Consider the following 12,315-nt stretch of genomic DNA (forward strand, 5'->3'; position numbering starts at 1 on the left):
GTAAAACCAAGAGTCCCTGCCCTCATGTATGACTTAGAGTTGGGTAGGCCTGACAGCCTTGGGGCTGAGTCATTGTCATGAAATTAGACTGAGGTATGTTCAGGCATCAGTGGGAAGGCACATTTTAGGATTCTGAATTTTCAGGTTAAGGATATTGGTTAAAAAATGATATCATTAGGGGCGCCTGGGTGGCTCAGTCGGTTAAGCGGCTGACTTCAGCTCAGGTCACGATCTCACGGTCTGTGAGTTCGAGCCCCGCGTCGGGCTCTGGGCTGATGGCTCAGAGCCTGGAGCCTGCTTCCGATTCTGTGTCTCCCTCTCTCTCTGCCCCTCCCCCATTCATGCTCTGTCTCTCTGTGTCTCAAAAATAAATAAAACGTTTAAAAAAAAATGATATCATTAAATGAGGGACTAGGAATATTTGGGGGATATGAACAAATTGCTTTTGACCATATTAGACTTTGTTTGCCATATTCTTTTTTAACACCTTTATTAAAGTATAATCAGCATGCAATAAGTTACACATATTTAAAAGGCATAATTTGATAAGTTTTGACATATACACACATACATACATACCCATGAAACCATCATCATAATCAAAATAGTGAGCCCATCCATTAACCCCCATAGTTTCCTCATACCCCTTTGTAATCCTGCTTCCTTTCTCCTCATGATCTGGGAGGAACTCATGGGAAAGCAATCCATGATCTGCTTTCTCTCACTATAGTTTGCATTTTCTAAAATTTTGCAAAAATGTAATCATATAGTATGTACTGTTTTTTGCTTGGCTTCTTCTATTCAGCATAATTCTTTTGAGATTTCATCCATGTTGTTGCCTCTATCAATAGTTTGTTGTTGTTTTTTCATTTTTTTAATGTTTATTTTTGAGAGAGAGACAGACAGACCATGAGTGAGGGAGGGGTAGAGAGAGGGACACACAGAATCTGAAGCAGGCTTTAGGCTCCGTGCTGTCAGCACAGAGCCCGATGCGGGGCTCGAACTCACGAACCACGAGATCATGACTTGAGCCTAAGTCGGACGCTTAACCGACTGAGCCACCCAGATGCCCCGATAGTTTGTTGTTTTTATTACTAGTAGTATTCCAATCCATTGTATGGATCCACATGTATTGATGTATGGATATAAATATTCATAATTTATTGATATCTTCACTGAGATATTTGGAATATTAATCTAGAACATTTAAGATTAAGGTTAAAAAATAAGTAGCCTGTAATGTCTTGTAAATAGGTATTATCATTTTAGAATAGTATTGTTTATTGTTTCCTTTGTGTAGAATACTCTAATAGCCTTATTTCAGGTGTATTTTATCTTGACTAATACATTTTAAAATTTGTTTTTTTAGACGTGGAAGCCAGATAAATAACTCCAGGTGGTCAGAATTTAGCAAACAGCTAGTTTAAACTTGAACTAAAAACTTAATTTATTGCCGTAGGGTAGCCTCATTTAAAAACTGGTAGGATCACTGACGAGAGATGCACTAACTCCAAAGGGAGTTCCATTTGCCTAGATCACCAGCTGCTCTCTTATAAGACCATTAAAATGAATTATTTAGAAAGATTAGAATGAAATGAAAGAATGAAGGAGAATTAGAGTATCTTTGATGGTAGCATCTCAGGATCTCTCTGATGGAATATGTGAATGACTGAATCTCTGGGAGTACATACAGTGACAGTCGTGCATTATTTTACTGTGACTTTTATCTCTGAATTAAATTAAATTTCTGAAAATTTTTGCCAAACAATAATATATAAAGAACTGGCTATATAAAAAGTCTGTTTGAATCCTTTCATAAATTATAGCAAAATCTTCTAATATGAGTAATCATCCCCTAATTTATCTGTTTTAAGTACTCAAAATTTCACATATGTCAAGTTTTCTTAAAGCCCTGGGCAGTCAAGAGAAGAGATAGCATTTTAAAAGATGAGATGATATTTGAACTGGATCTTAAAGGAATGCGTATAAGAAGAACAGAGAAATTGGGACAAGAACATTCTCAAAAGAGATATCTGAATATTTTAGGGATATTGTATTAGAATATCTTTAATGGCAGAATCTAAGGATCTGTTGTTTTTTTTTTTAATTTTTTTTTTCAACGTTTATTTATTTTTGGGACAGAGAGAGACAGAGCATGAACGGGGGAGGGGCAGAGAGAGAGGGAGACACAGAATCGGAAACAGGCTCCAGGCTCTGAGCCATGAGCCCAGAGCCTGACGCGGGGCTCAAACTCACGGACCGCGAGATCGTGACCTGGCTGAAGTCGGACGCTTAACCGACTGTGCCACCCAGGCGCCTCTCTAAGGATCTGTTTAAAATAGGAATATTTTAGAAGGTGTTCTAATGGATATACCACAATATTAAGTACCTCAAATCTTATTTGGAATAAGAAATGGTATACATTTTTTAAAAAATCATAAATTCCATTTTTGAGAAATTTAATCAGTTATTTTATACAGATAATTCTTATGAAATATTTCACATGGTTTTTAATAAATATGTTTAAGTAATAAATATGAACTACTTATTAATTTTAACAAACCACAGTGTTTCAGTTAAATATCATATTGATTTACTTTTCACTGAAGTAGAGACTATGACACCTTAGCTTATAGGCAGGAAAATAAAAGGATTAACTTATAATAATAATATACATATTTAGTATGTCTTATATTATTGTAAGTACTTCATTTATATCTCATTTTCTTGAAGGGCTAGCAAATCAGTTTACCATTATTTGTTGATAAGAAGGCCAATATTATGTAATTTGTGCAAAGATAGTAATAACATAAAAATTATGGCCATTTTCCACATAATATATGACCATCTCAGCAAGTTATGAAGTACCATTATCTTTTATTGGTGAGGAAGCCAGGGGTCAGAGAGGTGAAACAACTTGCTGGATGTCAGATAGCTAATAGGTGATTGTATCATTTAGCTGTGGTCACAGTAATGCCGCCTAACCAGCCACTACAGAATCACAGTCGCATAAAGTAGTACATTTATTTAGCTCATGAGCGTACAGATCAGTTATGTGTGTGTCATTCTTCTCCTGGACAATCATGCTAGTCCAGGCATAATGTTCTCATGGCAATAGAAGCACAAACCCATTATGCATTTGCTTTTGCAGACTTTGGTTACATCACATCCACTACTATTCCTTCCAGTGGCCAAGCAAATCATAAAGCCAAAACCAATGTTAGAGTGTGGGAAATATACTCTTCAGTGAGCAAAATCACATAACAGGGTGTAGACACAGGAGGAGTGAAGAACTGAGGCCATTAATACAGCCTTTCACAGTGAATGAGTTAGGGTTTATACCCAGGTGCCTCAGAACTTAGAGCTCGTGATTCTCTACTGGCTTTTTACTTAGTATTATAAAATCTAGTTTTAAAAATCAGTTTTGTTTGGTCTACTCAATGTTTTGCAAACCAAGCTCTTCATTTTTTCTGTATGACTGTAGCTACTTAGAGGGAACTAGTAAATTTATTCATGGACATCTCTCTACCCTTGATTCTTTTAGGCTCGATTCTGGGTACAGGTGATGAGGGATTTGCGGAATGGAGTAAAACTTAAGAAGGTCCAAGAGCGGCAGTACAACCCTTTGCCCATTGAATATCAGCTCACCCCGTATGAGATGCTAATGGATGACATTCGATCTAAAAGATACACTTTGCGAAAAGTAATGGTAAGTAACAAAGAAACCATTAATAAACTCAAATGGTTATTCTATAGTAATCTTATTTGTTGAAAATGTTCTCAGTGTTTTTTTTTTTTATTTTTTTATTTTTAACGTTTATTTATTTTTGATACGGAGACAGAGTGCGAGCGGGGGAAGGGCAGAGAGAGAGGGAGACAGAATCTGAAGCAGGCTTCAGGCTCCGAGCTGGCAGCACAGAGCCCAATGCGGGGCTCAAACTCATGAACCGTGAGATCATGACCTGAGCTGAAGTCGGACGCTTAATTGTCTGAGCCACCCAGGCACCCCTGTTCTCAGTATTTTAAAAATCATTTCTTCCCATAGAAGTAATACATAATTATTACAGAAAATTTGAAAAATACAGTAAGCTCAAAGAAGAAAAGTTGCAAATGTGTGATTTCACAGCCCCGAGAGGTGTTTTGCTAACATGCTTGTATTATAACCTTCTTTTTTCTATCCATTTTATTTAGACAAAATGGATTAATATTGAATACTTTGTTTTGTAACCAGTTATTTTCACTTAACATACATAGTATGAACATTTTTCCATGTCATTATGTGTTCAACATCATCACATCTAAATGACTACCTCCCTTCTAGCTTTATGGCTATACCAGAGTTTATTAAGTCGATCAACTTGTATTAAGTTGTGGCAGCCTATGTTGTGTATCCTTGCATATATAAATGTTTTTGAATAGCAATAGTGAAATCTTTGCGTTGGGTTCTTAGAATTGGAATCCTGACAGTACTACCTCTGAAATATGTCCTGAATATGACTGCCACTGTCTCTCAATCATACATTACAGTGACCTCTAAGTAGCCTTCCTATTTTCACTCTTGCCCCTCTTAGTCAATTTTTCCCAAAAACAGCCAGAGTAAGCCTCTTCAGGTAAAAATATGATGATACCATTTTCCTGCTCAGAACTTTCCATGGTTCTCCATCACACTTGGAACAAACGCCACATCCTTACCTTGGCCTGCAAAGCTCTACAGAGTCTGGTACAGCTTACCTTTCAGACGTCACCTCCTACCACCTTTCCTGGTTGATTTCTCCTCCTTAGCCATGCTGGTCTCTGCTGTCAAGTGCTCCTGCAGCAGAACCTTTGCTGCCCCTTTCCCTGGCACTCTCTTTCCCCACACATCTATGTAGCTTTCCTTAGCACATTTTAGGTCTCTGCTCAAATGTCCCCTGATTAGAGAAGCGTTTGCCCCCCTACCCACATGTGTCAGTAGCTCACAGTGTCATGTATTTTCAGATTCGCTATCTCTCTTACCACAGGAACTTAGTTCTTTCGCTGTTATATCCCCTAACTAGAGCATGTGCCTGACACACAGCCAGGTGCTAAATACTGTGCCCAACAAATAGTTGTGGAATGAATTAATGAATTGTAGATAGGAGATGAATTAAAGAATTATATCCCCATTTTTTAGAAAATTTAATCAGAGTTATTGTATGTGGAAGATTCTTACGAAGCACACCACTTAGTTTTAAAATAGATTTAAGTAAGGGCACCTGGCTGGCTCAGTCGAAAGAGCATGCAACTTTTTTTTAAATGTATTTATTATTTATTTTGAGAATGAGGGGGAAGGCAAAGAGAGGAAAGAGAGAATCCCAAGCAAGTTCTGCACTGCCATTGTGGAGCCCAATGCGGAGCTTGAACCCACGAACCCATGAGATCATGACCTGAGCCAAAGTCAAGATTCAGATGCTCAGCTGTGTGAGGCAACCAGGCGCCCCCAAGAGCATGCGACTCTTGATCTCTGGGTTCAAGCCCCACATTGGGTGTAGAGATTACATAGATAGATAGATAGATAGATAGATAGATAGATAGATAGATAGATAAACTCTAAAAAAAAACATTTAGGTAGCTGCTTGAGCTCTTTGTTAATTAATTTTAATAAGCTGCAATATTGCAGCTATATTATGTTGATTTACTTCTTACTAAATCTGATTTCTTTTAGGAATGAGGCAACTGAAGTTTAAAGGTGCTCTTCAGACAACTAGTTATAAGGCAAAGCCTATCTTCATCCCCGTTCTGTCAGAACCTGTGCTGTGTGCTACACACGTGTGGCCAAATTGCCCTTTAGTTATATCATGATGATTACTATTTACAACACAGTAGTTTTGCCCATTTCTTCATATCCTTGACTAAAGTGGGTATCATTTGGGGTTGACAAATTTGACTGGGAGAAAATACTTTTATTTTTAAAATCTATATTTCTCTGAGGGCGCCTGTGTGGCTCAGTCAGTTAAGCATCCGACTTCAGCTCAAGTCATGATCTCATGGTTAGCTCAAGTCATGATCTCATGGTTCGTGAGCTCGAGGCCAATGTCGGGCTTTGCGCTCAGAGCCTGGAGCCTGCTACGGATTCTGTTTATCTGTCTCTCTCTGCCCCTCCCTCACGTGTACTCTGTCTTTCTCACAAAAATAAATGAACATAAAAAATTTTTTTAAATCTATATTTCTTTGGTTACAAGTACATTTAAACATTTTAAAATATATACCAGTTGTATATTTCTTAATTTTATTTTAATTTAACAATTATTTACTAGGCACTTCTCATGTTCCAGGCACTATTTTAGAATCTGGAAAAAGGATGTAATATAGTCCTTGTTCTCAGGAAGTTTAAAGTATGGTGGGAGCCACAGGTAATTAGGCAATACAGTGTGATAAGCTCAATGTAAGAGGCTATATGCCAAAAAAAAAAAAAAAAAAATGTACAAAGACCAAGAAGTGATGGGATTTGACATAAGAAAACTACAAAAATTCTCTATAATTGGAGTATAGAATGGAATGTAGAATCGTGACGGCTAGAGTTGGCAAGGAGGGTGGGGAACAGCGGACATACTGGAGTTCTCAGGGACAGGGCAGAGGTAAGAGGAGAGATCAGCTTTGGGACAGATCCCAGGGAGCCTCAGCATGTAAGAGATTAGAACAGAGGAAGGTGGTAAACAGATTGAAAAGGTGTAGCTAGAGAAGAAACATAGGAAAAATAGGGTCACAGCTGCAAAAGGGAGGTAGCACTTCTGGAGGCAGAATGCTGCTGGCAGGTCAGACCATTTAAGCATTGAGAAATATTTAACAAATTTAGCAACATGGACATGATTTGTAAACTTTATTAAGTAAAGGAATAGAAAGAGACCAGATTGTAGGTTGGAAATGAGGAAGCAGAAACAGTCTGAGTGTGCCTTTTTAAAGAAGTTTTTAAAAAGAGATCTAAGGGTAGCTAGCATCTGGAAGGCACATTGGGGCTAAAGAAAGTTTTGTTTGGTAATAATGCTTGGGAAAGGCTGTAGGTTGTAGGGAAGGGGAAAGTAGAGCATTAGAAGCTAGGGGTGGAGTTTGTCGGGTTGCAGGGTCTGAAAGAAGGTGGGGAGAGTCAGAGGAGGAGTCTGCTTTGTTTCCTTCCTTGTGTGTGGGACCTCCCATCTCCCCATCCCCAACCCTGTCTTGGGGACAACCACTGCACTGTCTTCTTTGCCTTCTGTCATGCCCTAAACACAAACATTCCTCAAGATTTGGCTCCTATAGAGTTCTTTCATGGTCCACATTTTCTCCCTTAAAACTTAAAATTTTCGTTATCACCTATACTTCAGTATCTGTGTGACTGCAGTTCTCAACTGTCTTAAATAGTCTCTGCTGCCTTGAGTACTTTATATATTTCACACTTTCTTGGGCACCTCTTCCAGGATTTCTTAAACCAAGTATATCCAAGACTGGTCTCAATATTCTGTGTCCCCACATTTGCTCTTCTTTTTGTGTTCATGTAAGATCATCATTCTTCAGCTCACCTGGGCTAACATCTTTTACTATCAGTTTGAGATCTTTTCTTTGTTGCTGTCTTTTAAAAAGACTTTTACGTACAGAGAAAGACATATACCATATGTTTTCACTCTTATGTGGATCCTGAGAAACTTAACAGAAGACCATGGGGGAGGGGAAGGAAGAAAAAAAAAGTTAGAGAGGAAGGGAGCCAAACCATAAGAGACTTTTAAAAACTGAGAATAAACTGAGGGTTGATGGGAGATGGGAGGGAGGTGAAAGTGGGTGATGGGCATTGAGGAGGGCACCTGTTGGGATGAGCACTGGGTGTTGTATGGAAACCAATTTGACAATAAATTTCATATTAAAAAATAATAATAAAATGACTTTTAGTCAGTCAAATGCTTTACAATAACTAAAATTATTTACTTCACATTTTTTAGGAAAATACTTTTCCTGAATATAAAAGTAATTATCACAATTTTTAAAACTTCATCAGTGCAAATACAAAAAAATTATAAACTGGAAATCTCTGCAGTCGTAAAATGCAGAGATGACCACTGTTAATACCTTTTTCTATAAATTTACACACTTTTTTCTCTCCTTACATCCAGTTAATTGTTAGAATTCTTAATTGTAAGAATTAGAATTCTTAATTCTTTCTATAGTATCTTTTGCATCACCTTCCTGCCTCTGTTCCAGTCCCCTCCGACCCTCCAGTACTTGATACTGCTACTGGATTAACCTTTCTAAGGCCTAGCTTTGGTAGTATTATTCTATTTCTTGTCAACTTTTTGTGTCCTTCCACTGTCACATCATAACCCTAAACTCCACGTGCGTGTGTGTGTGTGTCTGTGAAATTTTGTCACATTTGTAGATTTATGTAACTACCATCACCAGATACAGAACTGTTCCAACACCACAGGACTCCTGTGTGGAGTCCTTAAGTTTGTTGCTTCAATTATATTATATAAATGGAATAGTACAGACTATAACCTTTTGAGATTGGCTTTTTTTACTCAGCACTCATTCCTTGAGATCTGTCCCAGTTGTCATGCCTATCAATCATTCACTCTTTTTTATTGCTGAGTGGTATCCCATCATATGAACATACCATAGTTTGCTTAACCATTCACCTATTAAAAGGTATATGGGTTGTGTCCGATTTGGAGATACTAAGAATAAAGCTGCTATCATCAGTTGTGTACAGGTTTTTATATAGGCACAAGTTTCCATTTTTCTGGGATAAATGTCCATGGTGTAACTGTTTGGGTCATATTGTAAGGGCATATTTAGTTCTATGAAAAATAGTCAAACAGTTTTCCAGAATGGGTGTATTTCCATACATTTTACAAAGAATTAATTTTATTTAAAATTTAATTAATTAAAGTTTTATTTAGGGTTTTATGCCACATACTGGTGATTTAAAGATGAATGTATGGTTCCATTCTCACAGTATGGTAAGAGAGACCAATATACAATAAGTGAAAGGTTGAGGGTAAGATATAGAAGAGACAGCCAGCCCTTTCTGAACATGTTAAGGGAGGCTCCAAGGAAAGGTTATTCTGGGCTTGGAATTGGAAGAATGAATAATATTTGACCAAATAGACATTGATGTTACCCTAACGGGACAGCTGAGTTTTCAAAAGGTCGTGGAATCACACAAGTAGACATGATAGGACGCTGGAAAATATGTTCAGGTCCAGGTGATGAGCAAAAAGCAGCTGTGTTGTTCCTGAAGAGAAGCCTGGGTTCTTCGCTAATGCTGTAAAACTGAGAAAGGTACATCTGCCCATCTCTGGCAATGTTGTGCACATTCTCCTTGAAGGGTTATGTGTGACTGCTGGGTGTGCTCCTTCCATAGCCAGCTGCACCTGCAGGAGTCTGACTCATCACAGCCGAGCACTTGCACTGCTGTGAAAACACAGCAGAACTTATAGCTCAGCAGACAAATCAAATGCCATTAAATACACTGCAGAAAGCATCTCAGGGACATCACTGCCTCATGAAGATAGAGTTCCAATTTATGGGCAGCAACAAGGAGCATTCTGTGAGATGAAATGGTTGGAACAGGTACGGTATGCTTTAGAAGGATAAGAGGCCATCAGTAAGTGTGTATGCATCAGTCAGGTCTTCAGTATTTAACAGATTATAATTAAACCCAGCTGCAATACACCATGCTTTCGCATACATTTTCCACAAAACACATTTGTCTTTTTTCTATGTACATGGTCATTGTAGAAAAAATTTTTAGGAGACATAAATAAAAGCAAAAATTTCCTGAAAATCTTCCATCTGTACCGTTCAGCATCTTGAAGAACCTCTCCTTCCAAACTCTTCTATATTCATGGATGGATGATTGTTTATACAAAGAGAATCATGTACTGTTTTTTAGCCCTTTTCATTCTGTAATTCCTGTGAGGAATGAATGTCCGACAGTCTCTCTTTTTTAAATGACTTCACAGTATTTTCTAGTATATGTGCACTGTGAATTATTTACCCAAGCCTCTATTAATAGACCTTTAGATTGTTTCCAGTTTTCGTTGTTTTAATTAGTACTATGATGAATATCCTCAAACATCTCATCTAATTATCTCCTTGGTTTAAATTTCTGTTGGTGAGATGGATAGATCAAGGATTGTGCACATTTAAAATTTTAATACATTTTGCCAAACTTACACCAGTTTACACTTTTACAAACAATGCAAGATAATTGTTGTTGCTAATATTGGACAATGCTGTCTTTTTCAAAAATTTCTACTTATTTGAACTATATCCTCTCTGAGTGGGAGTACTCAACATTAATCTCAGGTGATTTTCAAAATCTCTTATCCTGAAGGAATTATTTAGAAATTCATATTATTGATTAAAATAAGTAAATGTTGATACTGCTTAATAAATTATTAACATTTCTATTTGATCTATAACTAATGTCTTACCTGTCACCCACAATATAACTAAATCAATCTATTTTTATCAGAGAAAATAATTGTGCTAAATAGTAGTTAAACTTGTCTGATACTAAGAATTACATAGGATAGATTCCTCTTGTAAATGCTGATTTCACAGGTTTCAGCTGGGTTATAATATGTTTTAAGACATATAACATTGGGTAAGGCTCAAGATCATGTATTTGGGAAATAATGGGATGTAATAGACATAACTGTGCATCCAGGTTTGGAAGGTATTATTCTTTTGTGGTAAATGAAAGGCTTTTAAAGAGTCTGTTTGTTTTTGGTTTTTTTTCTCCTCTCTTTCACTCACTCATTCATTCATTTAAGGTATTTAAAGTGGATATATAGCTCAGTGGCATTTAGTACATCCACAGTTTTGTGCATCCTCCACCTCTGTCTCATTCGAAAATAATTTCATCACCTCAGAGGAAACCCTGTACCCATGAAGCAGTCACTCCTAATCTCCCCTGCCCTGATTCTGGATATTTCATATATTCTGGATATTTCTGGATATTTCATATAAATGGAATCAAATAATATGTGACCTTTTGTGTCTGGCTTCTTTCATTTAGAATAATGCTTTCTAGGTTCATCCACATTGTAGCATGTAAGAGTACTTTATTCTTTTTTATGGTAGAATAACATTCCATTGTGTGCATATACCATATTTTGTTTATCCATTCATCATGTGATGGACATTTGGGTTCTTTCCACCTTTTCACTATTGTGAATAGTGCTGCTGTGATCAGTCATGTACAAGTTTTGTTTGAATACTTGTTTTCAGTCCTTTTGGGTAAATGCCTAAGAGTGAAATGGCTGGATCATGATAATTCTAAGCTTAACTCACTGTGGAACCACCAAACTTCTTTCTGTACCACTTGCACCATTTTATGTTCCCACCAGCAGTGTATGAGAGTTTCAGTTTCTCCACATTCTTGCCAACATTTGTTACTGTCCATTTTTGTTTTTAATTATGCCTACCATAGTAAGTATGAGGTGAAATCTCACTGTGATTTTGATTTGCATTTCCCTAATGACTAATGATGTTTTATGTTTTCATGTGCTTGTGGGCCTTTTGTATATCTTCTTTGGAGAAAAGTCAATGCAGATCCTGTGCCTAATTTTTAATTGTGTTGTTTGTATTTTTATTGTTGAATGATAAAAATTCTTTATATACTCTGGATACTAGACTCTTGACAGACATGATTTGCAAATATTTTCTCCCATTCTGTAGTTTGTCTTTTTACTCTCTTAATAGTGTATTCTGAAGCAGAAGAGGTTTTAATTTTGCCAAAATTCAATTTATCTATTCTTTCTCTCCTATTGCTCAGGCTTTTGGTGTCATTTCTAAAAATATATTGTCAAATCTAAGGCTATAAAGATTTACCCCTGTTTTCTTCTAAGACTTTTATACTTGTAGCTCTTATATGTAGGTCTTTAGTCTATTTTAAGTTAATTTTTTGCCTATAGTGTGAAGTAAAGGTCAGACATCATTCTTTTGCATTTTGATACCCATTTGTCTTAGCATCATTTGTTGAGACTTTTCTTACCTCCATTTAATGGTCTTGGGACTTTTGTCATAAATCAGTTGAATGTATGAGTTTATTTCTGAACTCTGAATTCTGTTTCATTGATGTGTGATGACTGTCCTATGTTTATCCCACACTGTGGGATGATTACAATACATATAGTTAATTATTATAGCTCTGTGATAAGCTTGGAAATCTGAAAGTGAGTCCTTCAACTTTGTTTTTCTTTTTCAAGATTGTTTTGGTAATTCAGAATTCTTTGAGATTCCATGTGAATTTTAAAATAGGCTTTTCTATTTCTGCAAAAAAATACATTGAGAATTTGATAGAGATTATATTGAATCTCT

At 36.7% G+C, this 12,315-nt stretch overlaps 1 protein-coding gene across 5 annotated transcripts in view; it reads left to right on the plus strand.

Moving 5' to 3' along the window:
- The window catches only part of SPIRE1 (spire type actin nucleation factor 1), a 198,704-nt gene that overhangs the window by 126,766 nt on the left and 59,623 nt on the right, over window positions 1-12,315 (plus strand). For all 5 annotated transcript variants that reach the window (XM_027068416.2, XM_027068417.2, XM_027068418.2 and 2 more), the window contains exon 6: window positions 3,545-3,709. In XM_027068416.2, the coding sequence (XP_026924217.1) occupies window positions 3,545-3,709 (165 nt within the window). The remainder of the gene's footprint in view (window positions 1-3,544; window positions 3,710-12,315) is intronic.

This window comes from Acinonyx jubatus, chromosome D3 (assembly GCF_027475565.1).
Source record: "Acinonyx jubatus isolate Ajub_Pintada_27869175 chromosome D3, VMU_Ajub_asm_v1.0, whole genome shotgun sequence".
In the NCBI taxonomy this organism is placed as follows: Eukaryota; Metazoa; Chordata; class Mammalia; order Carnivora; family Felidae; genus Acinonyx; species Acinonyx jubatus.